Genomic DNA, 17,010 nt, shown 5'->3' on the forward strand with positions numbered 1-17,010 from the left:
TTGACGGCCGTTTGCGGCCCACTTGCACCATTCCACTATCCCGGGATTAACCGGTTAAACCTAGAGCTACCATGGTTACCAGTACAATTTGACACTGGGTTAACGGTTTAACCGGCTAACCCCGGGTTAGTGGCGCTAAAGAAAAACAATATTCCTTAAGGGACCCACTGATTATCAGTCCGCCGGACGATATCAGCCTGTCAGTTACAACAAAAATTTGACAGTTCCGTACAACGGACAGACAGACAGACAGAAGGCGGACTGGTAATCAGTGGGCCCCTTAAGTGTAAATCGGCAATACAATGTTTCGATAACTGATAAGATCAATAGACGATTTATCGTTGATAATAATACTTATCTTGTTAATTTGTTTAAATACATAATTTTGATCAAAGGTCAGACAACAAGCAATGTTGATGTATCTTCTTAAGGCGGTTCCCTAAGCCTGAAGGCGAAAAATCTCCTTATATGATCCTGTTTTTCTAAGAGGCGTTGATATTCGTAGACGTGGAAAAAATATATGTAGTTCTTGACTATATTATCTTTAATATCATAGCTTCCGATACACGAATTATGACACTTCGCTCGATACAATTAATTCCCAAAGTAACCTCTAACTCGGACTTTTAATCCAACTTTACTCGGTTATTTATTATATGATACTATAAACAAAAAAAGAAGAAAAAACAATCTTAACTTAAATAATAATTTCATAGCTTTCGAATTTCGATATTGTAGGGTAACGTTTTTAAAATAAATAAAAATCGACAAAATTCGATCAAAATTGACACTTGGCGCACATGATCTTTCCCGCTTTTTCTTGCGAAATGTGACAGAGACAGCGGCAAACCAATGAAACGGCCTTAAGGCCAGTCCAGACGGGACAACTTAAAGGCAATTTGATTAAATTGCCTGATCAAATCAGGTATAGATGCAAAACTAAAATAAGTTTGTAGTCCCATATAAATATATGCTATTACAAAGTTACTTTTACAGTTACTACAAATGGTAAAGGTCTAAGATGTACGATGTGAGTATGAAGATGTGTATAGTATCAATAGTATGAGTATGGTAAGGATATGAATATGGTATAGGTACCTATGGACAACGAAACGCTTTGTCTTCCATAATAGTGCGACAGTGACAATTGCGTTTCGTTCGCTACGGATACGGAGCGTAAAACAATGGCATGTTGGCTAAGCACCGTGTTGCAGTTAGGTGATTTGTGTAACACACGATCTTATCATGTTACCTTGTCTTTATACATATTAATCGAATGTAACACGAAACACGATAAAGCCGCGATAACGGATCGATAACGATCGATAGTGTAGATAACATCTTATTTTACACGTGAATTACCAAAATTACTTAAATGACAGTCGGTGTGCACAGCAGTTCCCATACAAATTGCAGTCGGGTTGCAGTGCGTCAGTATCGGCGCTACGCTAGTTCGGACTACTACGTTACGCAGCGTACTACGTAGGCGAACAACACGCGAACGCGAAGCGGCGCGGCGCGAAGCGGGGTGAATCAATCCTTTGATACGTATAGAAGTGTTCTACGTGGGCGATCTCGTTGCGAACGCGAACGCCTTGGGCCCACCGCGCCGCGCCGCTTGGCGTTCGCGAGTGTTCGCCTACGTAAGACGCAGCGTTAGTGTTTTAGTTGAGTGGCGAGTATTTTAGTTTAAGTGTGTGTGAACTGAACACGAAATTTTTTGACGAGAAGATTAAGTGATGAAGTCGAGTGAATCAATTTTATTCTATTTTAGTTTAAAATACTACTGTATTTGTACACGGAAAAAATATTTTTTACAATACTACCAGAATGTATAGTAAATGGGAATTTGTTCTTGTAACAAATTTTGCGTTCTTCTAACATTTTTTTCTGTTTAGCCAACCATTTGATTTGAAGCGATTACAATTCGTTTGTAACGGGCAATGTTCAATTTGTTAATATAATAGTTAATAGTTGAGTTTACTATCTGTAGAGTTCACATATACTACGATAAAAACTGTAGGGTCTACCGAATTCTCGTTACAACAACCAGATTTTTTTTCGGTGTATTAGTTCACTATTAGCCATTCCTGGTTTTTCCTTTCTAAGTAAAGCTACTGGAGATTAAATAAAAAATCGTGTTTTCAAATCCAGGGTTGTGTGAGTTCAATGTGTCTTGTTCCTTTATAGTTAAGAGTCCCCGGCAAGCTCGGTTCTGTATACAAACGTAGTTATGCTTTTATTTTAAAACGACTAGCTAGATTGCTCTGAAACTTTGTACTTACAATAAGATAAGGTAATATCTATGTCTGTAATTAGTTTATGTAGCTTCAGATACCATAGTTTAAAAAATAAAGCGAAATTACATTTTTTACACAAAAACTTGTTTTTGTTCTATTTCGTTTATTTTATAAACTGGAGCTATATAAACTAATTACAGATCTAGTTATACCTCATGTCATTGTATATGCAAAGTTTCGTTACAATCCAACGCGTAGTTTTAAAATGAGAACGAAACTCCGTTTGGGGAAGGTGAAATTCGGCCGCTTGCCGGGGACTTATAAAATGGAATAGAAATATTTTTATTCGTAAACACAAACGAAACTAGATATATACTTTTAAGAAAAACGTACAACTGCTTTGTAATGGCCTCATCTCAGCATGTTGCTGGCGACTCCCAGCGATGTGTTTCCGATGAGACCATCTAGAAACCAGGTCACCAGATAAGTTTTACAATAGACAAATATGAAACAAAGAGACCACGTATACTTACTTTTTAAAACTATATTTTTGTAGACAATGTTTGGCGGGAAAACATTTACTTTAGTTTTAAATCTACTTATTAAAAAATATTTTTTAAACTTTAAAAATGTCGGCGTGAGCTAAATATGACTTGCGAATATCATACATTTTCGTTTTGTATGGGCTGCTAGTGTTACATACACCAATTGTATTCTGTTGGTTGCTTGACATAATGATGACTCACAATATTGCCAGAAATAAACACTTTATTGTTACTAAAATACTTTAAATATAAAAGCGCGATATTATGAATCATATTGCTAATGAGACGCGTGATAGCTGAGTGAAATTAGCTAAAATTACGGCATAATTAATGGAAGACTTTTATTAATTGGGATATGTACGTTATGGACCGAAGTTAGTTTTCACCAACCCTCCCCATCCCTCCCCCCTCTGCGTCACCCCCCCACACCCCCGCAAAGGGCCCGAAACGCGGTTTTTCTAAATTTTTAAGGAAACCATTCGAGATACAGAAAAAGTGTGTAGGAACGAAGTGATCCTTAATAAATTTGCTATTAATCTCTTATACACACTACAGTGCTATCACTTATAGTTTTTGTGCAATCTGTCACCAAATATGCAAATTTTTAAACATTTAACGTTTTTTTCTTTTTTAAGATAACTTTTCTCAATAAATACGCACCATATCGCCCAATTTTGTTTTATTTAAGTAAATTGTTAATATGTTCTTTCAAACGAAGTATTATTTATTATTAAACTCCTTCATTTGACGATTTTATGCCATTTTGAAAATACACCCTCGTCAAACACGTTAATACATTCTAATGATGAACGTGTACTGACTAGTATTTTATTGCTTTACGCAATTGTAACTGTAAGTAATTTCGCTGATATGGCAATGTGCGGTATGAAGACCGTACACATTTCATACAAAGTTTAAATATTTAAAAAATCGGTCCATATAACACGTATGATAAAAAAAAAGTATTTCAATCTAGGGGCACGGCAGTGCCCCCGCCAAGACGAGCCAAGCGAAGCGCAAGGGCACTACCTACCTTTTCTCGAAGCGCTTCGGCGTTTATAGGGTTCAGTAGCCAAAGGGTAAAAACGAGACCCTATTACTAAGACTCCGCTGTCCGTCCGTCCGTCTGTCATCAGGCTGTATCTCATGAACCGTGACAGATAGACAGTTGAAATTATCACAGATGATCTATATCTGTTGCCGCTATGACAAAAAATACTAAACTCAGAATAAAATAAATATTTAAGTGGGGCTTCCATACAATAAACGTGATTTTTTGCCGTTTTTTGCGTAATGGTACGGAACCCTTCGTGCGCGAGTAAGACTCGTACTTGGTCGGTTTTTTATTTTGATTCCAATTACCCCAATACGTTCGTAATTGAAACGCAGGTTGTTCAGTTTTCTGTCGCCGCCATCTTTAAAAAACCCTATTAAATTTGAAAACCGTTAATTGGACACCGTTATAGTTTGATTGAATCCGAAACTAGTAAATTGGATTTTAATTTTCACTGTTTTGTTGCCTTTTAATTTTTAATTTTAATATTTTGAAATTCTAAAAACGTTCAAACAGTCTACCGGAAGACCCAAAATTGACCTTAAAACACTTGACTTTACTAATATAACCATTTTTTTTCAGGTACCCCACCGTAGGGGCGCGAGTCAACCATGTAACGATGATATTGACATTCTCATACTATCTCGTTCACCCTTACCAGTGATGTGATCATACTGTGCGTGTGTGTTAGTGCGTGCGACAGGGACGCAACTATACTGTGATGCGACAGAGACGCAAGTGATGCCGGGGAGAGAGAGAGAGAGGGAGCGGCGCGGGGGGAACATGTCGCTCCCTATGATGAGGAGTTTCAGTTCGGAGGGGGGGACGGGAAAGCGGGATTGGAAGTTGCGCTTGAGCCTCCGGAGTCGAAGCGGGCATAGCGTGGTGAGTACATACTTAACTGTTCAACTTACAGGCGTCTACTGATTTTAATAACAGGTTATATTATGCAGCGTACTACGTAAGCGAACACAACACGAGAACGCGATGCGGCGCGGCGCGGTGCTACGCGGTGCGGCGCTACGCGGCGCGGGGTGAATCAATCCTTTGATACCTATAGAAGTGTCCTACGTGGGCGATCTCGTTAGGAACGCGAACGCCGTGGACCCGCCGCGCCGCATCGCGTTCGCGAGTGTTCGCTTACATTATATATTACAGGGTGATCAATCCAAATCCATGGGTCAGTATGGAGAAGTCAGAAAATATGAGAGAGCAAAATCTGTTCTTAGGAACCATGGCGTCGATTTTAGATTTAATAATAATGGCATTTTTTTTAAACGGTTGCCTAGCGGTTAAGGGTGTGCGACTTGCAATCTGGAGGTCGCGGGTTCAAACCCCGCGGCTTCGTACCATATTGAAATACCTAATTATGATTTGTTTACATTCATTTAAATACCTAATGATACAGACTATAGACCAGGCCGGGGCCGGGCCGGGGCCGGGCCGGAGCTTCCGTAGCTTCGTTTTCTACGGAAAGCACCACGGGACTTTAGTCCCGGAAAAAACAATATCGCAAGGCAGGTGTACTCTGCCTATTCCGATCACCGATTAGCCGTCATAGAAAATGTCATGACGGACGCCACGGCCCTGGCCCGGCCCGGTCTAGCGTGATGCCTCAACACGTTTTAAGCCTCGTGCGGTATCTATGAGGATTCAATTTAATTTCGTTCCTTTGTCTCATCGTTAAATACGACCTTGGTTGTAAATTATTTGTTAGAACATTGGTACCGGGAGCCGCGTTTAGGTACCTTCAGTCAAATAATTTAATTTCGGTACCATTTCGTACCTTGTTAAACAATTGGTATTTGAAATTAAATTCCTTGACCCTGTACATTAAAAATTTCAACTTCATTTATTATACAGTGTGGAAATTAATGGGCCCTGGAGCAGCGGCGGCTGGTGATTCTATATTATGGGTGTTCACTATCACAGTAAAAAACTACACATTCAATTAACCGACACAAAATACGGTCATTGAACTCTCTTATAGAATTTCGCTATTACGAATATCTTGACGACCGATAGACGCTAACTGCAGTTCATTTTACAAATGGATTCTAGGTTGTGAATGTTGTTTTAAAATTTTATGGAAATATGTGCTAAATTGTTAACACATCGGTTTCGGTCCAAGCAAACTCACCGCACAGCCGTCGCCCGGCCCGCCCGCGCCCGCTCCAAACAAGACATATGTACTTAGGTAGGTAACACGATAAACTAAAACACCTAGTTACTTTTATCACAGCGACATAACACAACCACGGTGTTTTTGCATATTGATCTTATTTAATGACATATAAGTTTTTGTTTTTGACGAACATTGTTACGAAAGTTCAAGGTTTTCCTTTTATATTGAACTCGAGTCGATTTTGTAAACTTTTTTCACATTCTCCCGTTAAATTCATTCATTTTAAATACCTCACAACAAACAAATTATGTGCACTTACTGCTTAAACTCTTGGTTAATTATTTATAATAAAAAAATGCCAAAATTCCATTCACGCGCGTACTTTAAAATTGACTACTAACTAAGGTCTGTTTACAAACAAGTGACAATATGGCGCGTACAATGCGCGCGCATTCGACGAGAGGGCGCAAGGTCAAACGGGCTACGGAGCGCCGCTCCAATTTTACCTCTTTCTTCATAGAAAATCTTCTGTTTCACGTGCGGAACTGTAGCGAAACTTCTCTTTCGCTCTCATTGAATTTCCTATTGATTTTATGTACTAAATCTTTTTCATAGGAGCGCAATCCAAAGCGCTCCGCTTCGCGCGTTACCTATGATTCCTATGAAATTATAGGAGTAGGCCGAGTAGTATAGGCCGTCTATAAACTTATAATGAATAAAGGTAATTATTTAATTGGTATTTTACTTTTGTACGATAGATCTTAAAGAGTAATATATTAATTAGGCACTATAATTTTATTATGATTATTTATGGGAGTGCACTGCACAAGCGCTCCTTAGAGGAAGCCGCGCCTGCCCTGGAGGGAAAGTGCCTTAAAAACTTAAGTTAATTTTACTTAAAGGAAACATTCTTTTATTTTTTTAAAGAAACAAATCTGCATTCAGAGTTTTTTTAATTCGCTCGTCTCGCCCGAGAATTGAACCGACTAAAAATTCCAAAAAAAAACCACTCGCTATTTTGTTCTACTTAGTCGATACAGTTAATGTTAATGATAACATTTCTCCATTATTAGGTCTTACACGTTTGTCGTACAAAATATCCATTAAATTGAATATTTAGTACAATAATATTTTTAGACAAGCGAAATTGAAGAAAAAATAAAAATCTTAGAATGCAGTATTGTTTCTTTTTTTTAAATAAAATAATGTTTTTTTTTTTTTTGTAATATGAGCTAACCTAAGGTTTTAAGGCACTTTTCCTAGGCGATATAAACATGTAGATCATCTACTAGTAGGGTAAGTAAGCGCATTGAGTATGCACTTTTGTCTCAGGCGATGCCGCTTGGCACGATTGTTAGGTGAAACAAAGCTGATTTGGCCCGGTAGCCACTAGATAGTACCGTGCATAGCCCCAAAAAGGGGGGGTGAAAGGGTCGGCTCCCCAGGTCCAATCCACAGTCCAAAGATAGATATAACTCCGTAATAGATGGATACAGTCTAAAGAAAAAACGTGCCTCGAAAATCACGAAAATTTGATTCTCGATCAGAGTCCGCCACTAGTTTTGGCCTAGTCTCGTATAGAGGGCGTTGACGGTTTCGTTTGTTATTTATAATTTTAACGCATATCAGTGAAAGAACATGGGTCAAAATCATATAAAAACAATTAATGCAAATAAAAAAATCATTTATCCATATTTAAATACATTTTAACGTGTTTTTATAAATCTTAATTTTTAGTTTTAAAGTATGTCGATAGATGGCAGTGAATTTACAGCGGTTACAAAATTTACTATGACAGTACCGCTCTATCTAATTATATCCTCATTGGTAATACCTATTGACATTCTGTCGGTAATGTTGGTATGTTCCAAAGTTTGAAAATACTCGGTAGTGCTATAAAAATTGCCAAACGGGCAAGTCGTATTACAGATTTAGATTTAGATTGAAACTAGGGTATTAACTCGAATGCATTTGTTTATGTGTTGAATCACGTTGTCGCTTACAACGGTGCTATTTGTAGCTATTCTCGACCTTCTCATTTAAGATTAACTACAGTGCGATTGCCAATTAATCACATATGTAACTAAAAGAAATTTTGGGCTGAATGAACACGACATGTGATCGACAGCCCGCCTGCTTCCGACCGGGCGTCCCTACACTACAACTAAAAGAAAATTATTATACAGCAGTTAGGAATTCAGTTACCAACGGGGTAGTTAACTTAACACCCAATGTCCTTAAAACTAATGTTACTTAAACCTTTTTTTTATATTTATTGGTTCACCAACAATTGTTTACACTTTGTTAAGTATAACTACAAACGTTTAACAAACTAAAGTCTCAAAAAGTATCAAATAAAACGGTATTTTTACAAAAAAGCATACTTGGAATGGCTCACAAAATATATAACAAGTTACCGGCGAATATAATTGCATGTAAAGACAAGGATAATGTTTAAAAAAAACCTAAAAACTTTTCTTACCGAGAAAGCATATTACTCTATTATAGAATTTTTGACTGATTTATTACTACTTAAGATTTACTGCATGACATAACCCTGTTTTGACTATTATTAAGGCTAACAAAGAGAGTGTATAAGGGAGAGGTAGAAACGGGAGTTGGAAGGGGCAGACGTCGGCGGACTTTCTCTGATCAGATCGGGGAAATCCTGAAGAAAGGCAGGGTCAAGAGCACCCTAAACCGGCGAGCGTGTATGAGGAATGTTATGAAAGTGAAGGAAGCGAAAGAGGTATGTCAGGATCGTAGCAAGTGGAAATCCGTGGTCTCTGCCTACCCCTCCGGGAAATAAGCGTGATTATATGTATGTATGTATTGTTTTTCTGTGATATTATGATTAGCGTGTATTTTTATTGAATTTGTATGCCAATAGGCACGACATAGTGATACTGAAATATGTATTTAACATCTTGTAACTTACCTATGTTGAACAAATAAATCTTTTAATCTTTAAACTATTATCGCTTAGCGTAACAATTACTTAAAGGTAAACACCACATGCATTGAATGAAGTAAGAAAACTGCATCTACGTAACATACTTTACAATAATAATAATGCATTAATTATAACAGGGACTAATACTGTTTATCTTAAATGCATAATTTTTTATTTTTGGTTGGAGAAAATGTTTTTATTAGAAACTTAAGCTTTTTTCTGCTGATTTTCTGCTGAATCTGTGAGCTGTCCAATGCTTTGTATACATTTGGCAACAATATAGTTTTTTGAGAAACACTAATTGTTTCAGTAAAGCAAAAAAACCGGCCAAATGCGAGACGGACTCGCGCACGTAGGGTTTATAATTATGTCAAACAATACAGACCCTTCCGTACCATTACGCAAAAAACGGCAAAATAATCACGTCTGTTGTATGGGAGCCCTTATTTATTTTATTCTATTTTTAGTATTGGTTGTTATAGCGGCAACAGAAATACATCATCTGTAATAATTTCAACTGTCTAGCTATCACGGTTCACGATACAGCCTGGTGACAGACGGACATCCAGCGGAATTTTAGTAATATGGTCCCGTTTTTACCCTTTGGATACGGAACCCTAAAAGTCACCATCACATTTCAAACAGTCACGAAAAATACAGTACAATCGATTGCTACAAACTTTATCATTCGCTGAAAACCTTCATCACATGCCATTAAATATAGGCACATCTGCGAAATTCACATTTTGAGCACAATGGCTGTCACGACGAGCAACGGAAGAATGGCGCATATTATTATCACCGTTCGTGTGATATTTATAACAATTTTACAGGGAGAATTATAATGGCGGGTGTATTGACGTTTTTGTCAATGATTTTACATAATCATTTGCATTATCAAAGGGAGAATACCTGGTATATCTGTGAGTTTTTAGCTACACCCCAGGCCAAAAGTATGGAAACAAGGTTGTATTTCAATAGAAAAGTGTCATCTTTTAAGCGATGAATTTTATACTACTCATTGACAATTTGGTAAAAATAATAATAGAACATTTTAAAAGTAAATTACTCTGGCTGTGATAGTTGCCAATTCAACATTTTGTCATGGAATTAAAGGGTAGGTATAATTATGTAAATTTTTCCTACTTTATTTTTTTAGCTTTTTGACAATATTTTAGGATAATATTGTCTTCGGTTACCGCGATAGTTACTCATGAAATAAAACTATGAAAACGGATTATATCGCGTATATTGAATTTATAATACATCCCGACGTTTCGAACTATTTACAGCATTCGTGGTCAACGGGTGACGGGTGACCTATTGACCACGAACGCTGTAAAGAGTTCGAAACGTCGGGATGTATTATAAATTCAATATACGCGATATAATCCGTTTTCATAGTTTTATTTAATATTTTAGGATGTTTTGATATTAAGCGTGTATTTTTAATCTTTTGGGTTTGCCTAATGTAAGTCTTAGTTTACAAATATATACAACAAAGATAGAAACATGGGATATTAAAGAAAACAATTTTTTTGTTCTATAAAAAGAAACATTTCTCTTTTTGTTAGGCTATCACAAAATAGTAGTTTATATACTTTAATTTCTCATGCTCTGAAAGTGTAGTAGTATTTATTATTATAGCGGCAACAGAAATACATTATCTGTGAAAATTTCAACTGTCTAGCTATCACGGTTCATGAGATACAGCCTGGTGACAGACAGACCGGCAGACGGACAGTGGAGTCTTAGTAGTAGAGGGTCCCGTTTTTACCCTTTGGGTACGGAACCCTAAAAACGATATAAAATACCCAAATAAGAAAAAATAAATTAAAATAAACCCTGCGGTAGCACCTGTTTGTACACGAAACCAAATTTTGCGGGTTTGGACCCCCGGGCCAGGGGTTCATATCGCTTAATAAATGTTTTCGTTTGTCTTGGGGTCCGACCGCGTTTTCAAATTCCCCTTTGGGTCATGATGACATGTTATAATTATTTCTACCTTTTCGTAAAGACGAAAGGAGAATACATTAATATTAGTAAGTATTTGCGTGCCTTTCAATTTAACCCCCGCCGCAAAAAAGAGGGGTGTTTGACGTCAATATCTATCTGTCTGTCGCATGCCAATATCTATCTGTCTGTCGCATGTCAATATCTATCTGTCTGTCGCATGTCAATATATATCTGTCGCATCGTAGCTGGCAAACGAATGCGGTTTTTAGGGTTCCGTACCCAAAGAGTAAAAACCGGCCAAGTGCGAGTCGGACTCGCGCACGAAGGTTTCCGTACCATTACACAAAAAACGGCAACAAAAATCACGTTTGTTGTATGGGATTCATTTTATTCAGATTTTTGTATTTGTTTTGTAAAATTTTCAACTGTCTAGCTATCACGGTTCATGAGATACAGCCTGCATGGTGACAGACGGACAGTTTTCTTTTTTCTTTCTTTTTTTTATTGGTTCCATGGTTCAGAAGGGGGCATATTTGTTTTAAAAGACCTATCCCACGACATCCCAGTATTTTAAGTGGAGGGTGTTTTATTTTACCACTTTCTCGTCATGATTGATTTATGAATGATCAGTGCCAAATTGCAGCCGTTCTAGCACAGGACAGACCAGACAGATAGACATGGCAAAACTAAGTATAAGGGTTCCTAGTTGATTAGGAAATCCTAAAAAGCAGTCAGCAATTATAACCTTGTAGCTATCTAGAAATATTCCTTCGACAATAGCTATTTATGCAACAAGTGCGGAAATCATCTTTACGCACGTGTATCATACAATGTTTTACTATGCATTGTGCGAGTAAATGAATAAACATATCATGGCAAATAAGTTTAATTATTAAAAAATTGAAAACAAAAATCACTAGCGAAGAAAAAGTAGCACCATAATGTACTGTAAAAAAAAAAATTGAAAACAAAAAGCACTAGTGCGGAAAAATAGTACTTTCCTCATGATATGGCTTCGTAGAAAACGCACTTTTCGAGCACATGCATTGTAAAATAACTTATTTGCACGGACGCACACATAAAAGAACAATTTCATTTCTGAATGTTAATAGAAAATCGTATCAGTAAATTAATATTAAACTGGACTGTAACTTTATATACAAAAAATTCATATAAATCGTTTGTAAAAGCGATGGCGCATACAAAATGTTTGAAATCCTTGCAAGCAGTCTGCCGGAAGACGCTGCTTTCTCGCACTAGTGCAAAACATTTCAGAAGCAATGCAGTGCACTGAATGCCATTGTCCCTGCCGACCTACTAGTGATGTGCCGATATATTCCTCATGGAAATATTATCACTTCCCCGGTTATACTCCCGGGTAATTTATAAATTTCCGCCAAACGTTGTTTAGAAGCTTTTTAGCGATAAGACCGCCTATTGTTTACCTGAGTTCGGTTTAAAGATGTTTATTTCTCAAAAGAATAACAACAATTCACTTACTTAAGAGCGTATTCCCATCTTAAAGGCCGGCAACGCACTTACAACCCCTCTGGTGTTGCGGGTGTCCATGGGCGGCGGTAATCGCTTACCATCAGGTGATCCGTCTGCTCGTTTGCCTCCTATTTCATAAAAAAAAAACTTGAGAAAATAAAATACATCGTCGCTGCGCGTACAAAAGTCGCTATGTGATTATAACGATTTTTAGGTTTTAATGCCATTTTGAACCTTATTTCTATACGCATATGCTCCAAAAACAGCGAGACGCTTATTTCAATATTTAAGGATTTATCAAATGTAGGTATGTGATGCCCATACAATGAATGCTCTTCCTATAATCGCTAACTGGAATAAATCACATAACTACATTAGCATGTCATGCATAACTTAGCTATAATACTTAATCTAAGCTAGTGAGCGTAAACATTAATGCAATCGCGAAACCATAAGTTACAATTTGCCAGTACGATTATAAAAGCATACAGAACAAGTTTACTTAGTTTAGAGGTAAACACGAGCGCTGCGTACTTGGTGCGCGGAGCGCACTGCGCCGTCGCTGTGCGATGCGTTGAGTTGTTGTTGTATTAATTGTACTATTGTTTACTACGGTGTGCAAGAGTATGGCACCCTTTGCAATCTGCCGCCCCGGGACAATGCCCCAGTTGCCTATAGCGTAAGTATAATGCCAATCGGTTTATTAATTAATTCGTTTACCGACATATGAGGGTTACATCACAATGTGTTTATTCGCCGAAAAGCAACTCGTTCATAATTAAATTCAGAGAAACTCCACACCCGCTTTGGATACCGCATGACTTACCGTTCAATAGTACTACTTGTAAAATCGCTGCCCCAATATTACAGGTTCTATGTTACATTTTCAATATAGTTGAAATTCGACTTAATGTCACTATGATAAAGTTCAAATTTCAGTTCGATATAAGTAAAACATAGAACTTTGTAATATTCGGCCAGCGAAACGTCTACGAGATAGATAGATAGAATACTCTATTGGCAATTTGGCACACCTCAGTAAAAACATACAAATGAAAAGAACAATTGATTAAATGTAGAGGCACACAACAGGCGGTCTTATCGCTAAAGAGCGATATCTTCCAGACAACCTTTGGGTACCTACCTACTACCTACTACCTACAGGTGACCCAAAATACATCTACAATTTTTTGATGTGATGATCAAAGCCAAAATAGTTATTTACGATACAAGTGCGGAAAAGAGGAAACTCGAAACGTTTTACAGTACATATGATCCATTAAACTTTCGACATATGCACGAAAAGTGCTCTTTTCCGCACTAGTGCGAGAAAGTAGCACCATATGTACTGTAAAGATATTTTAAAGATAATACGTTTTGTTTCAGTTAATACTATTTTAGTTTCAATGTGTAATGACTTGTTGAAAAAGACGTGTAAGTAAGAAAATTCCTAAAACTTTTTTGCCAATGTTTGCAACATTATCTAATCATGCTTTTAAAAAGACTATTTGGACATGGTTGTGTTCTATGAATTATGATGAGACTGAGAAACTATTAAGCCAGGGATTATTTGGATGTTAGGATTAGTACACACACGCACACAAACACACAAATGCATGCAAGTTTTTGAATAGGCTTACCGCTATATTATTGTTTGTACCTAAATTAGATATTATATATTTTATGTTACAAGTTAAGTCTAATGGTTCTTTATAATTCTAACTGATTATATAATACGGGCAAACACTGGGGCTGCAACACAGTGTAAACTAACGCAGTCTCCAGGGCTCCAACTGCATATGTACCATGTATGTTTTGAGCAATAAAGATTTATTTATTATTATTATTTGTTAATGTATTTTTGGGCCACCGCATAATGCGCGGCGATTAAAATATTCCCTCGATCTAGTAACATTCCCAACCCATTCCCGGGAATATACCCGCGGAAATATTTCTAGAATGTCACATCACATCACTAAACTCGTACCATACACTTTTACAACGCTCTAATGCAGTATCGGTAAGGAATGCGCAGATCCAATATTAAAATTATGGATGGTATAGAAAGGATCGCAATCTCTTATGGCAGGATTGTTGTAAAAGTGACCGCGTTAAGCTTTAAATAATAGTTCCTAATCTCTCCGGTGGCGCTAGTTAGGCTCTGAGACATGAGTATAACATGAACCATATAAGGCAACAAATAACCCGACCAAATTACGTAGGTTGTTTTTGGTAGTATTTCGGTGTATGGTGGCGCCGCCTAATTACTGTTTTTTGATGGACACTTTCATACATAGAGATTTGGCTCCTTTATACAGTTTCCATGATTAAAATAAAATATCGATGTCAATTGCTCGGGTCGAGCTGCGGCCACTTCTCCATACAAACATAGTCCGTATTTTCCTCTCTGGATATTGACATTATCCATACTAATATTATAAATGCGAAAGTCTGTCTGTGTGTTCCCTCTTTACGCTTAAACAGCTGAATCGATTTAGATGAAATTTGGCATAGGGATAGGTTAAGTCCCTGAGAAGGACATAGGATAGTTTTTATCCCGAAAATCATCCCTGAAGAAAGTAAAAGGCGGGGTAGAATTGAGATAATTAACGAATTGCCTGCTAATTTGTGTGCATAATATGCTCAAACTTAGATTGCTATGAGATATTTTCCAGGCGCTATTCTTACTCTAGCTGCGGCTACTAAGTCCACGCAGACGAAGTCGCGGGCAAAAGCTAGTGAAAAATATTTTAAGATATTTTGATGTGTCATATCATATCTATGCCTCATGTTTTTTTCGTTTTGTTTATTAGTGTAAAAATTAGTAGCGAAAAACAGATTTCATACGAAGGGTACACGGAAAGAACATGTCTAGTCAATTAAGTAACATGTTGAGTAATTGCGGTTTTAAAATTTAGAACCATGTCAAAGTGTATGGTAATTCCGTGACCAGGTCTTTTTTAACTAAAAAAAAGTTGTGTTACATATATTTTACAATGGTAGCAAAAGATATAACCAATAGTTCATTAAGAGCTTTACATTTTGAAATGAAAATCTCATTTTCCGAAAAAAGTCACTGGACATGTTCTTTCCGTGTACCCTTCATACGAATTTTTAAATACTCCTCTTTTAATAATTAGAGATTCGAACAAAATCAAAAATCGTGTCAAAATATCACTTCTTACACCTTATACATAAAACAAAGTCCCACGTCGCGTCTGTCTGTATGTTCGCGATAAACTCAAAAACTGACCAAGTGGGAGTCGGACTCGCGCACGAAGGGTTCCCTGCCATTAGGCAAAAAAGGAAAGAAATCACATTTGCTGTATGGGAGCCCCACATAAATATTAATTTTATTCTGTTTTTAGTATTTGTTGTTATAGCGGCAACATAAATACATCATCTGTGAAAATTTCAACTGTCTAGCTATCACGGTTCATGAGATACAGCCTGGTGACAGACAGACAGACAGCGGAGTCGTCGTAATAGGGTCTCGTTTTTACCCTTTGGGTACGGAAAAAGTATTATGAGCCTAAGAGCGGTTTAATAACTTGCATGTTACGAGCAAGTGTGTTGAAATAGTTATTTGTGCAACAAGAGAGGAAAGTTGGTTTTTCTTGCGAGTGTTTATTTTGAGTCCCGAGAAAGCGAAAGATTCTATAATTGAATCAAGAGCGAAGCGAGTGATTCTAAGGTAGAATCTTGAGCGTAGCGAGGGACTCAAAAACACGAGATGTAAAATAACTTTGCTCTCGTGTTGCACACATAATTTTTCACCTCAGTAGTGAGAACATATTAAAGGTCAAAATGTATTTCGAATAACACAGAATAAACAGAAAAAAAAGTATTATAATATGTACGATACGATAAGATACGATACGATACGAGACGAGACCGGACCGGACCGTACCGTACCGTACCATACCATAAAAAAAAATGTAATAAAAGTATGAAGTTCATGGCCTTCACTAAATTAAAAAGCTACATTGTTTCACTCCCTGGAGTGAGGAAAGTCGCACTTTCCTCACTCCAGGGAGTGACGAAAGTAGGCTTGTTCGAGCTGCTGAGGTGAAAAAATAATATATACACTTGAACGAAGATAATATTCAAGTTAATTTGTACAAGCCGGGGTTTTTTTTTATCATACTGGTGAGGGTCAATCGGTTCTCGCTCGGAGTACGGGCGGCTGATTGCCTTTAAGTTATATTTGGTAATATGTCTTTGTTTGAGGTGTTAAATTAATCAGTTTTTACTACCTGGGGGCTAACAATAGTTATTTGTTGAATGATTTTAAATTATCTATTATGTGTATTACTTATACTGTGAAACTATGTATGTTCAAAAACGATGACAAAGCCAAAGTGAAATTCCCTACCGTTCTACAGGAAATGACATTAGCCCTACAGCAACGCAATTAACTGCGGGTCGGAGCCATTCTATAACTTAGTTAGTGAGTGGATTACTTATCAAAGGGACATTGAAATTCGATTATTATGAAACACGGTTTCGAAATGGGCCCATTTTAACCCCAGACGTAAAAAATATTGTTATATGTCTGTCTGTCTGTGTATGTCCGTGGCATCGTAGCTCTCAAAATTAAAATTCAAAGATTTATGTTTCATAGAAATCGATCCAGCAATAGTATC

The 17,010-nt window shown here is 37.2% G+C and overlaps 1 protein-coding gene across 3 annotated transcripts in view; it reads left to right on the top strand.

The window, feature by feature from the left end:
* LOC134754539 (adenylate cyclase type 6) overlaps positions 1-17,010 on the top strand; it is a 364,633-nt gene that overhangs the window by 75,300 nt on the left and 272,323 nt on the right. For all 3 annotated transcript variants that reach the window (XM_063690838.1, XM_063690837.1, XM_063690839.1), the window contains exon 2: positions 4,422-4,724. In XM_063690838.1, coding sequence (XP_063546908.1) covers positions 4,581-4,724 — 144 coding nt within the window. In that variant the 5' untranslated portion in view covers positions 4,422-4,580. The remainder of the gene's footprint in view (positions 1-4,421; positions 4,725-17,010) is intronic.

This window comes from Cydia strobilella, chromosome Z, assembly GCF_947568885.1.
Source record: "Cydia strobilella chromosome Z, ilCydStro3.1, whole genome shotgun sequence".
Lineage (NCBI taxonomy): Eukaryota > Metazoa > Arthropoda > Insecta > Lepidoptera > Tortricidae > Cydia > Cydia strobilella.